Raw genomic sequence first — 13,311 nt, forward strand, 5'->3', positions numbered from 1 at the left:
AGCCCTGTCCCTTGTAGCACTGGGCTCATGCCAACTTGAGCTGACTGGCTAAGAACATCTGGAATGCCTGTCTTTTGTGTTTAAATTCACTTGGTAACCCCCAGTCTTTCCCATACACCCAAGCATCCCAGCCTAGGCTCTAGGCATGAGCATCATGACTTTAAGCCCCAAATGCACACACTGGCATGCTTCCCCATGCCTTGGGAGCTCTGGACTTTCACGTGCTCCCAAGCCCCCACAGAGTAAGGCACCCTCTGCCCATGTCCCCTCTAGTATGTCCCGTAGTCCATCTTAGATCCTGTCCCTGTACCTAAGTCTTAGAGCCCGGTATGTGCCCCAGTCTCCCGGGCTCTGCCAGCAATGGCAATGGCCCTTCTTACTCCTTCTCTGTTGCACTGTCTTCCTTCCTTCCTTCTTTCCCTCTTTCCAACTGAACTCTCGTTTTTCCTCTCTCCCTAGTGCTTGTACGGCTGCTATGTCCATTCCTCCATCATCCCCACCTTCCACCGGAGGTGCTACTGGCTCCTTCAGGTAGGTGGCTGGGACCGGATTCTTCTTGCGTCGTTGGTTGCTTGGGAAGGGTCTGTGGAGGGCGCTGAGGGGGCGTGGGGCTCTTATGTGTGGTACGTCTTTGGGTTGAGAGCCCTGGTGAGCCTTCTTGGATTTTGGCTGTGTGTGCTGAGACCAGCTTAGTGCCAGGAAGGGGAAATAGCTGGTGGCCAGGGAAGTCCTGGCTCATCCAGCGAGCAGTGGTATAGATGCTTCCAGAGTCCAAGGTGCCTCCATCTCCTTTTGGTGAGGATGAAAAAGAAGGCTGAGTATCCTATACCCTGATGGTGAAATGTGTGTTGGCTAGTAGCCACATAATTTGTTTGCTCTCTGAGTTAGTCGGAAGGCACATGAGGGATGCAGGCATTCAGAGGTGTGCTGGGTGTAGTCAGATCGATTGGAATGCCTGCTGAAGAGGAGCCCCTGGCTCCTTGGGAAGGAGTTCTGTGATCAATTTGTGATGTCTGCCGTGGAGGAGATGGAAAAAGTGGTGGTGTGGGAGTGTATGCCCCACCGATGGAGGGTGGCTGCTGTCCGTGGTGCTAGATCAGGAGATGGTCTGTGTGGAGGCCACCCAGGTTCTGGAGGAGGTGCTGCCGTGTGGATGGGAAGGGCTGAGGGATCCATCCAGGGGAGCCAGACCCAGGTCCTTTGCTTAGCATGTCCTCTGGTTTGTAAAGGCTGTTTGTAGGACTCCATGGGCCTGGCACTATCCCTTCCCAGGCTCCCCCTATCAAATCTGTCTAGGGCCTGCTGCCCACCATGATTTTATTGTCTATGCCCACTGCTGGCAATCACCTGGAGTTTGGTGGTAGCTCAGGAATGCCTCGAACCTAAGGGGTGTGGTTGGGAGGGTACTGGCAGTGTGGGGAAGTAAGCTTCCAGTGGCACAGCACATGCACAGGAAGAAAAGAGCTGCCAAAGCCAAGAGCACAGAGAGGCCACTGGTCTCAGGGAAGATGCCCTGGGAGGTGTCTGTAAGATATCTAGATGGGAGGCTGAGCCTGATCATGGTCAAGATCCTACCATCCTGGGCTCCCAACTTCAGCCCCTGGTCCTTCTTACTCTCTTTCGGTTCCCAGAAATAATTGCCTATGGTTCAGTGTGTTCATCAGCCAGTCACACGTGGCATGGTCATGGGACATGCTGGTTCGCAGATGCAGCTCCCCTTACCCCACATCCACAGTCAGCTGCCCTGATTCTGTTGTAGGTCCCTCAGATGTTGACATGGGCATGCCTATTTTCCTGAGTCCTCAGAGCTGCATCCTTTGTGAGGGTGTTTTACGTAGTCGTGGGGTGCTACTCTGTGTCTGCTCATCTCTCCAATTTTAGCCATTGCCCACCGAGTTTCCTGACTGAGGGGAGTGGGGGTCTTCTCCTCCAGAGCAGTGCTCTGACTGGGTTGGAACATGGCTCTCTGTCTCCTAGCTCAGCGGCTGCCTTGTGGAAACCTCACTTATCCCAAGCAGACCACAGCTATTAGAAACTCCTTTCTGGGCCACCAATTCCTGCATCTGGCTGTGGTTCTTTGTCTTTTGGTGTACAGAACATCTGTTCATGCCCCTGATGAGAATGCCATCTTCAGCAAGCCCTCTCTGCCCAAGCCTCCTGCTGGAGTGGTTCCCTACACACTGGCTTCTTTGCCCTCTCCTCCTTTGCCCCTGCCTTGCATGCCTTTCCTCATTTCATCACACTCTTGTGGCCTTCTAATTTCACCAGGTTTTCTTTGTTGAGATCAGATGCCATTAGGCGATGTGAGGGCCAAGTTCCTCTCTCCCTGACTGTATTCTGCTGGCTCCCAGATGCCCAGGTGGGTGAGGGAGTTCCCTTGCCCATGCTCTCACCCTCCTGCTCCCATTTCCTGGCCTCAGAATGCTTCAGGGTGATTCATATGTGTGTATCTGGCTTGTCACTTTCCAGCTGTCAGAAAACTGGACCCTCCCCCAAGGCAGCATGGTGGGGTCAGGTTTCTTCACAGTGGCTCTGGGGGCTTCTTCATTTTCTCTTCCCGTGCCTGGGTGAATTATTCCCTCCTTCCTTGCCTCTATATCTTCAAGCATCACTCTTGCTCCTACTCTGTGATCAAACAACAAACAAGGACTATACCCAGCCAAAGGGTGCCCTGTTCCCAGCTTGGCTACATGACAGGCTTTAAGAGCTCAGGCCAAAGCAATCAAGCACAAGGCAGACCCTGCTCTGCTTGGAGCGAGGAGCTTGAAGGGCAGGCAGTGGCACTCAAGGTAATTTGCTCCAGTGCTAATTACTACACCAAGACAATGACAGCATGGTGAGCCTTCATTGTTCTGATGTTAAGAAAGAAGCAATGGGCTGGAGAGATGGCTTAGCAGTTAAGCGCTTGCCTATGAAGCCTAAGGACCCTGGTTCGAGGCTCGATTTCCCAGGACCCGCGTAAGCCAGATGCACAAGGGGTGCATGAGGCTGGAGTTCGTATGCAGTGGCTGGAGGCTCTGGCACAACCATTCTCTCTCTGTCTCTCTCTCTCTCTCTCTCTCTCTCTCTCTCTCTCTCTCTCTCTCTCTCTATCTGCCTCTTTCTCTGTCTGTCACTCTCAATTAAATAAAAATAAGCAAAAAATTTTAAAAAGAAAGAGAGAGAGAAGCAATGAGGGGGTTGGAAAGATTGCTTAGTGAATAGAGCACTTGCGGTGCAAGCTTGAAGGCCCAAGTTTAACAGGGCGTGCGTCCCCACATGACTTCTATGTAGTGAGAGTGATTATAGGGAGGATGATCAAGGAAGACATCAGTTTCCAGGGAAAAATGGTTGGTGGGCATGAAGGTATTTGAGAAGCACCCCATGAGAGCTGAGAAAGGGAAAGGAGACCCCTGAGGACAGGAGTCCAGCCAGGCTCTGAGGACGTACTGGGGAAGGGGTCTGTGTTGACCACATCCAGTATCCACATAAATGTTGCATGACTGTGGCATCCTGCCTCTAATCCAGCTCTGGAGATAGAGCAGATGCAAGCTGGGTAGTTAGTTTAGCCTAGTAGGCAAGTTCTAGATTCATTGAGAGAGCCTGCCTCAGTAACTAAAAGGGATCTCAAGGGATCAAGGAAGGCATTCATTGTCAACCTCTGGCCTCTAAACCCACGCGTATACATACAGATGCACACTGTCATACAAGTGCACCCACACACGTATGCACTAACACGTATTCACATGCAAGAAAGAAAGAGAGAGAAAGAAGAAAGAAAGAAACAAAGAGAGAGATGAAAGAAGGGAGGGAAGGAAGGAAGGAAAGCCATGAGGCGTTGGCCCAGATAGAACTTACTTCAGGTTTGACTCTAACACCAGTTACCACAGCAAAGGGTTGGTGGGCAAGAAAGTGTCAGGGTAGCGCCCTTATGAGAGATGAGTAAAGAGGACCCTCCTCAGCCCCAGATGGGCAGGAGACGGCATGTCTGTGAGGGTCATGGCTCTGCCGACCAATGCCCCCCACAGGACAGCAATGAGCAAGCTGAAGGCTCACAATGGGAGGACAGGGTCAGCACCGAGACTCAATGCAGAGAGCTAGACCAAGTCTGTGCGGCATTAGAGCTTCTGAGCCATCTGGCTTTCTTTCAGGAGAGGGTGCTGCTCTCTGACCTGTGGGTGTCATTTTCTCCTTTCTCCATTGCTAATGAATATTTGGCTAGAATGTAGGCAGCAAAGGCTGCTAAGCTCACAGGTGCACACATCATGGACACGACTGATGGGTCCTAAGGGAGCCACTAGACACCTCAGAGATGCTGGAGGGTGGGCCTCTTATGCCCAGGTCAGTGTCTCAGGCTGCAGGCCACTCAGGGCCCAGATGACTTGAAGCCAGCCAACTTCTGCAGCTACCTGCCCCCTGTGACTACTTCTGCTGGTACCACACATTCCCTTTGCCTCGTTGGGTTCCAATGATCACAGCCACAGCATCGAGTCTTTGGGCTCCATTGAGCTCAACTACCGATTTTCTAGATGGGTCACTGAGCTCAGGTCTGAGGTCACACAGCAGTCAGTGATGGTGCAGGACAGGAATCTTCGGGCCTCTGTTTCTGCTGCCTGATATGGCTGGCACTGCAGCTGCCAGACCTGAGCCTTGCCAGAGCCAGAGGAGGTGCCAAGGGATGAGAGAGAGCCAGAAAAAAAAAGGCAGCCCCCATTTGGAGTTTTCTGACGGGACCAAGCATGAGAGCCAGCCCTGAGCCCACCGGCCTCCACCATGCAGCCCTTTCAACGCGCCCCTCCCCACAATAGGCCCATTTCAGCCACTCTTCATAGCAGACTCTGCACGGCTTACTTGGAAACTATTTCTGTTTCTAATGAATGTTTTCTTTTGGCCATTGTGCTCTAAAATGCTTAATGAATGTTTTCTGTGTGAGTCTGGCAGGAGGTGTGTCCTTACATGGCTGCTGTGGCTGCCAGGGCATTTGACTGGCGACTCTAGCCCGTGGGGTAGAGGGCACAGTGGCTCCTTCTCGGCTCAGCCCAGTCCTGAGGGAGCACTCCAGGCTGCCCTGGCCACAAAGGGCACAGAGGGAGAGCCCTTTTCAGAACTCTGGCTTCTAAGGAAGAAATAGGAGCCCAACCCTTGCTCCACAGTCTAGGACCATGGTCCAGGCTCCTGTCTGCCCATTAAAGCCTGGGTTTTTAGAACCAGGCTCACAGCTGAAGCTCCCACACTAAAAAAAAAAAAAAAAAAAAAAAAAACAAAAAAAAAAAACCAGAGGCCTATGGGAAGAAGACCTGCTAGGGCCCAGGGGGGCCCCAACATGGGGCTAGGTAACTTACTCATTAAGGAAGAGCTACAATTCCACCTCCAGGATCGAAGACCTCTGGGTCCCGGGAGGAGCACTGGATTCTAGGTGCACGGAGATGAGCTCTAGTTCTTCCCGGTCTCCCCTGAGCACCAGCAGCCATAACCACATGGCCAACCAATGCTGGGCATGGAGTCTGCCAGCCAGGCAGTGAGCCTTTACCCCCTACCCATGTCACCAGGGAGAAGCCACCCAACCACTGAAGAGCACAAAGAAGTGAGACTTAAAGTCGTTCATGGTTGTCATCTCTGCTTCTTTTTGGGTACCATGGATACCTTTTCCATAGATGAGGCACTTGGCATACAGAGCATTGAGCACCTTGCTCTAGTCCACAGCAGTGGCCAGAAAGTATTAGGGCTAGGTTAGGGAAGTGTTGCTGTGACAAAATCACTGAGCTAATCGTCTTATAAGAAAGAAAAGTTTACTTTGGCTATTGATTTCATGTCCACAGTCACCAGGGCCCATCACTGCGCTCACGGCAGCACAGAACATCATGGTGGAGAGGGCACAGAGGGGCAAAGCCACTCACCACAGAAATTCAAAGCAAAGAAAGGGGTGAGGGGCCAGGACCCCAAACAATATGCTCTCAGTAACCCAATGACCTTATTTCTTCCCACTGGGCCCCAGTTCCTCAAGGTCCCACCACCTTCCAGTGATGCCACAGGGTGGGTACCACACCCTTTAACACATAGCCTTTGGGGAAATTTCAAATCCAAATCATGGAAGATACTATATTGCTACCTATAGCAGGCACCATGAAGCCAAACACAGGGCATTTTGTGATAACATGGAACTCACCCAGAAGAGCCTCTCTGTCATGCAGCTGAGCGTGGGTTCCCAGGACAGGTATCAACACACTCAGGGGTGCATTCCAGGCTGACCTAGAACCCCGCCTTCTAAGGAAGAAAAGAAAAAGCCCCACCCTTGCTCCACAGAATTGGACCAGTGACCAGATTCCCTTCACTGGTGCCTCGTAGTGGCTGTGTTTCCTGTCTGCCCATTAAAGCTCAAGTTCTGGAACCAGACTCACAGCTGAAATCCCCAGACTCAAATCAATAGACTTTCTCTCCATGGCATGTCAGGCAGGTTTTCCAACAGCAGATAACAAAGGATTTGGGGGAAATCGACAGAGGAGGGAGGAGTGGGGACCCAGAAAAGCACTGGCCTCCCTGAGGGAAGTGGTATTTGGTTCTACACCCGCCCCAGGATGGCTGCAAGGCTCTAAGCAGACTGCTGTCCATCCTCTGTACAGAGCCTGCAGCATTAGACAAGACGTAGATTTCTCAGGCCAGAGCAGGTCCAGTTGGCATCCCCACCATGGGGTTCCTAGCAGTGACATCTGTGATCAGGCAGGCTCCAGGATCTTGGGAGCTGGCAGTCCTGGATCTCAGGCTGAATATTCCCAGCAGAGGAGGAAGAGGATGCCAGTCTCTCTGGCTACACAAGTCCTCAAACTCTGCAACCCTAAGGTAAGCAACCCCCTCCCCAAATACTGCAGAGAACTGTCACTTCAATCATGCACCAGATGCAGAGCCTGCAGATCTTGACCCAGCAAGTCCCCAGGGCACCTCTCTTCCCGCTGTTCCAGGGAGCTCCTCTGCAGATTGCCTGAGGAGAGAAAAGCCTTACAGGTCCCCAGTGGCATCCTCAGTTATCAGAGGACAGTGCACGCTAGGACACCGATGGACAGTCCTCCTGTCCAAGCTTGAAGGACTCAGAACCTCATGGCGAACTGAGGTGTCCCCCCACCCCACTGCCAATGGGCTCTAGTCTCTTCCTCTCTGTGGATACCAGAGCCTACTCAGTGTGATGCTGTCTCTGAGTTGACACCCTCGGGGTCCCCAAGAATTCCTCAGAGTTCATCACCTGCCCAAAGCAGCAAGGTGAGGACAGTAGATCAGGTCAGGGATCTTAGGGGGTCTTTGAACACCTGCCCCTACACACGAGTCACCCACAGAAGCCCAGCCCTGGTGGCTTTGGCCTGACATGTCTGTCTTCTCCTCAGCCACGGGGCGAAGGGTATAGCTGTGCATAGGATGGGCCGGAGGGAAGGTTCTCTCTACCAAGGGGCAAATCCACTTGGTGTTTAGTCAGAAATGCCACATTCAGTGACTTTTGGTTCCCAAAGCTACGTGGAGAAGGGGCGGATCAGGCTGGACTGAATTCCTCCTGATGTACACAGAAGAAACGAAGGGTCAGGGAGACCAAGTGTAGTAATGACCTTCGCACTGCTGATACGAACGCCCCACAAAAGGCAGCTAATGGGAGGAGCAGAGGCTGGAAACCACGACACAAAGTAGCAAGAGAGTGAGCTCGACTCTGACAGAGGCCTGGGCTATCGCTCCGCAAAGCCCGCTCCCAGCAACACTCCTCCTCCAGCAAGGCCCCACCTCCCAAATTACCGCCAAGCATTTAAAATACATGGGTCTATGGAGAACATATAATTCAAACCACCACAACCATAACCCCTAAATGGCCTTAGAGCAGGCAGGGCTGAGCCTGATCCAGGCATTAACTAGACATGGTTCATATCCTAGGGGCTGACAGGGTTTTGTGACTGTGCCAGGGGCACACAGGTTCAGTGACAGAGATGAAAAAGAAAATAGCTCGCAGACTTGCATGTGCTAACCCCATGCGGACTAGATAGAACCTGGCTGAAAATTCAGCGGCATGCACGCATGCATGCATGCACGCATGCATGCATGCACACATGCGCACGTGCACACACCCTGGGTCCTTTGTGTCCCTGTGAGGTTGGGGTTTGATGCTGACCTCTTCATTCCACATCCCTGGCTGTCACACCCAAGCTGACCACAAGCACTTCGTAGAGTTCAAGAGACTCACCTTGGTGAGCTAAGCTGGCCCCTGGAGCGAGAGAGGGATGGGAGAGGCTGGCCTGAGCCTTTGGGGCTAATCCCTCAGTAGAGGAAAGACCCTTGTTATCAGCACCACTTCAAACAGACCCACCTGGGAGGTAGAAGGAATTCTAAGGAGACATAGTTAAGGGACAAGACGGCTTGGGGAGGCAGAGGGGGGAAAGAGGAGGAAGAGGAGAGCCCAAATCTGAAAGACGGGGAAGACAAGTTGGATGTCCTTCTGTCCAAAAGTCAGTCAGTGGAGATGACCAGGCTGCTGAGGGGGTCCCAGTTCCCATGAGAACAGTTTGCATGCCTGGCCCAGCAATGTCTGGGGGGATGCCCCCAGGAAGACCCGTCCAGAGAGGAGAGTGTGGGGAGAGATCTGGGACCCACCATCTCTGCTTTGGACTCAGAAAAGAGCAGGAGAAGGACTCAGGCAGACAGTTCTGGTGCAGAGCTGCTGTGGAGAGCTGGGGGCTCTGCCCTTGTAATCCCGGCATTTTAGAGGCTAAGACAGGAAGATAGATAGAGTTAAGGCAGTGTTCAAGGCCAGCCTGGGAAGCATAGCGGAACCCTGCTTATCTCCAAAATCAAAACACAACCAAGCTGCCATGAGCCTTCCTTCAAGGCCACCCATGATGGCAGCAGCCCTGGTATTATCATGGTCATCACTCTCTTCGGTAATAACACCCATCGCCATTGCAGGCCTTGGTCTTCTGAGCACTTTATGAGCCCTGTGGGGCTGGAATGTTGTGATCGTCATGGTGTGGAGATGAGATCGGGCACTCTTTGGGCATGTGCTTAGGCTGGTCACTAGCAGGCCTCCACATGCAGGAAAGATGCTGTCCCCAAATCAGACACCAGTGCACCGCAAGGATCCTCCAGCCAATGGGTCATTGCTTAAAGAGGAGATCCAGGTCTGCCAGAAGAGTGACGGGCTGTGGACCAGAGGGCGCATTGCAGGGCAAAAGGAGGTCTGGCGACATGATGCAAGGGTGGGCGGTGGGAGAGGTGAGCACCATAACTCCTCAGGGAGAAGGAGCCCCTCACAGGAAAGGTGGGAGAGACTGGAGCTGAAGGGAAGAACCACTCAGGCCCGAGGCTTACAGGCCAGGGCCAATTAAAGCAAAGCTAAGTGGATAAGCCATGTGGAAGGCTTTCATACAGGGGAAACTTGAACTTGTCAGCTGGAAGGGGGCAGAGGAGCGGAAGAACGGTGCTAGTGGGCAAATCCTTCCAGAGCTGCCTTCCTGCTCTGGCTGCGTTCTTACCAGCAGCTTTCCCATCTTCCTGTGTTTAATGTCCCCTGGATAACGTGATCGAGAGATTAGGTAGACACCAGGAATTTACGGCGCTATGCAAAAAATTGCTCAATTCCATTAAGATTTCAGGACCCTGGCCAAGGCTGCACGATAGAGTGGGTAGTATTTTCTCCATGAACGTCTTTGCTTGATTACAATTTACAACGCCAAGGCCATTGCTGTACCCATCTAAAACCTCCACAAAATAGTGCAGGTCTCCCAAACCAGCTATCTTCCTCACTGAGGAATATCACTGGGCATATTCTAGAGGATTCCCTCATCTTGATTCTTCATGTCCCTTTCCTCTGGGGACAGAAAGGGATGGAGGATGTGTGTTTGGCTTTTCCAAGGCTCCCTTTACTAGACTAGGTGAGGGGAAGGAAGCTCAGGAGACACTCTGCTTAGGTGATGGCCAGCATCCATCCTCATCTTCACTTTGGCATGGCCAGCGTCCTCTGGGGCTGTGGAACCCTCTGCTTCCACCTGGTGGACAAGGCGGGCACTGGGGCTGGGAAGCCACCCAGGCAAGTGGGACTCCTGGCTCTCAGCCTGGGACCAGCAGGATTTGAATTCAACCCCACCCTTGCTGGCCTGGGACTCTGGTTGAGTGAATTAACCTTTTTGATCGTTTTTTTTGTTGTTGTTTGTTTTTGTAAACAGCCATCAGTTTCTTGCATTCTGAGGTTATTGCAAGGATGGACAGAGGTCAGACCTACAAAGGTGTTTAGTGTCATAGTTGGCAGGCTGTTTGATGTCACCTCCCTGGCCAGCACCACTGCCAGTGACATTGATTCCAGTGGATTGAGTGGGCAGGTGGTGGATGGTCTCTGAGAATGTCCCATGCAGAATACCTTCCCATGGGTGAACCACAGGGTCACAGGGTCTCTTAGATGCAACTGAGGTCACAGACCCCAGGCCTGGTTGATTATAAGGCCTGCAGTATGTGAGATGGAGCCTCCGCATTCTGGTGGTGTTATCTCCTGCCCCTGCCCCACCTCGCACCACACACACCCTGGCCCCCTCTGCTCCCGCTGTGGCAGAGGCACAGTCGCCTGGCTTGGCATACAAACTTTCCTTTGTCCTTCAGCCCTGAGAGGACTGGGCTGCGCAGGCTAGACCGGAAGACAGAGAAAGAATGGCGCTGCCAACACTGTGGTCCCTTGGAGATGAGAATTATTAATTAGTCTTATTATCTAGGACTTGTCAGTCTCTTAATCCTCAGGTCTGCAGAGGGGTTTGTGCCTCCACAGCGCGTGATGTCAGCTTGGCTAAGCAATTGCTTTTAATATAAAGGCAGAACAATGGGCCATGCAGTTTGGTTACTATCTTTATCTATCAAGCCAAACAATCCCCGCTCCCGTTTGCAGAGTACCCTTCAAAGATGAGGAGAATGCAAAAGCTGCTTAATTTCCCTTCTAGGTGGCTCATAATGCAGGCCTTTTGTCTAATTATCCTTCGCATGTAATCTTGAGCTGACATCCTGTCCTCAATATCCTAATCTTCTCCAGAGCAAAGGGGAAACTGTGCTTTCCGAAGCAAAAGACAAAAGTTTGCCTCGAGGAAACACTTTCTATGAGGCCTAGGAAGGAGCTCAAGGGGCTGAGAATGAAATTCAGATGCAATCGGAGAAAATGTGAGGCATCTGTGACATGCTCCAGGTCTGACTGCCAGCAGCACAGGCCTCTCACTGTGTCCCAGCGTGTGACATTGATATTTGTGGGCATGTGATAGACTTGGTTGAACACAAAGGTCCCATAATGTGGTACCGTGGCTTTCTTTTCCACTTACCATTTCAGCGGCTCTCAGGATGTAGGCAGCCCCATGTGAGACTCACATGCCATGCACACACCATGCATGGCAAATGTCTTCAGATAAACAAGTGTGCTGGGATATGCACAGGTATATATGAGTGTACATGAGTGTGTGTGGGAATACACAGATATTCAGAAGTCTGAGCAAGTGTACACATGCATGTACACAGGTATTTGCAAGGATACATATAGAGATGTGCACGAGAACTATGTGTGGGTATACACAGATAGTTGTAAGTCTGAGCAGGTATGCACATGTTATACAGGTGTCTTCAGGTGTTCACAGGTATGTGTAATTGAGTGGGTATGAATAAGTTACATAGATATTTATAAGCATGCACAGGTATAGACATGAGTACCTAAGTGTTCACAAGTGTCCACAGGTATACACAGGTGTACACAGCTATGCACAGGTATCGCTGTTCCTCATTTCTCCCCTCCGAGTTTTCTTGCTGTGCTCCTAAAGATAGGATCTGCAGGGCCTGAAGTAGACCTCACTGTCTAACATGCCCACACCTATAAGGGCCAAGATTTCCCAGAAGGCTCTCCTTTCCAGATGTGCCAGGGTAGCCCTCAGGTGTGGGGAGTATTGACAGGGCAGTCTTTCCTCTCCACCTGACCCTGGGACAGAAGTGGCCCTAGTGCTCCTGGGAGCTGTGCCACCCAGCCCAGCTTGGGGGTCCAGCCTGAGATGGTTGCTGCTCTGCTTGTCTCCATTCTGCCCTTACTCTGCTCCTTCTGGCTTCTGCCATCCTCACTTTCTGACATCCCAGATGCACTTATCATGTCCTTCCTTCTGGAACGTTCTCTGCTGTAAAAATGCTCCCTGGCTCTCTCCCGCACTGCCTATTCTTTTCAATCCCTTTCTCTTCTGCCCTTGATGTTGGAATTGCCGTGGGCCTCCTTGACCTTTCCTGCCCACACTTCCTCCGGGGGTCACCTCCTCTAGTCCTGGGCGTCCAAATGACAGTGTTAGAATAATGGCTCCCACATTCAAATCTGGGCCATGGCCTCATATCTCCCCACCAGAATTCACAGCCAGCTGTCTACTCAGTACCCTTCCTACAGGCCCCAGCAGGATTCCAGCTTCAACAAGAGTACCCCACCCCAAGCAGCTGTAGCCAGTTTTTCTCCATCCTTCTCTTTCCCTCTCTCCCCTTCCCACTCAGAACTGTGTCCTAAGTGTCCCAGATCGTCCTTGCCCACTCACTCTCTGCCACTACCCCAGTGCACCCTCTCTCTCTTTCTCTCTCCGCCTATCCCAAACAAAGCCCCAGAGCAGCTATTTAAATCCCCCATCAGATCACATCACCCTCACTCTAGTCACCCTAAAAGCTCTATAGCCACAATGGCTTTTCACTGCTCCTGGCCACAGCCTAGCTTCTCGGTGCCCCAGGGCCTTTGCCACATGCCTAGAGGTCATCCTGCGCCTTCCCTGGTTGGTTAAGACGTAGGTCTCAGCTCAGCCATCAACTGCTAGTGAAAGCTCTCCTTATGCCTCCTCTAATGTAATGTCCCCTCACTCTCAGGCAAACCACTCTGTTCTCCCTCACCCCCCCCCCGACGCTTTATGGTGAAATATTGAAGATGTCCAAAAACTCTGAGAGGATTTCTCAAGCACCAAGACTACCATCAGCACTCAGATATCTGCTTTTGTCACTTGTGTGCGCATCCATGCAGCAACCCATCTTGTTTACTTTTCATGCATATCAAAGTGAATTGCAAACATAGTAGACTTACACCACAGTACACATCTTCAGGCACGTCCTTAGCCAAAGTTCAACATCTACTCAGTCTTTGTGTTTGAAGTAAAAGTTTACACTCGGCGAAGCAACCAAGTGCATGCCTGCCAAATTCAAGTACAGGACTTGGGGAGTAGAAGTCAGTGTGCGACTCCTGTGTGACCCGAGCCCACCAAAGGTTGGAAACACCACCACCCTCCAGAAAGACCCCACGCTTCTTCCTGGCTGGCTCACTCTGCCACCTCCCAGGGG

The 13,311-nt window shown here is 51.9% G+C and overlaps 1 protein-coding gene across 12 annotated transcripts in view; it reads left to right on the forward strand.

The window, feature by feature from the left end:
- Positions 1 to 13,311, forward strand: part of Camta1 (calmodulin binding transcription activator 1) — a 933,671-nt gene that overhangs the window by 661,480 nt on the left and 258,880 nt on the right. For 10 of the 12 annotated variants that reach the window (XM_045148752.1, XM_045148751.1, XM_045148756.1 and 7 more), the window contains one exon: positions 460 to 531. The exons of the other annotated variants lie outside the window; for them this stretch is intronic. In XM_045148752.1, coding sequence (XP_045004687.1) covers positions 460 to 531 — 72 coding nt within the window. The remainder of the gene's footprint in view (positions 1 to 459; positions 532 to 13,311) is intronic. 12 annotated transcript variants of the gene reach the window in all.

This window comes from Jaculus jaculus, chromosome 5 (assembly GCF_020740685.1).
Source record: "Jaculus jaculus isolate mJacJac1 chromosome 5, mJacJac1.mat.Y.cur, whole genome shotgun sequence".
Lineage (NCBI taxonomy): Eukaryota > Metazoa > Chordata > Mammalia > Rodentia > Dipodidae > Jaculus > Jaculus jaculus.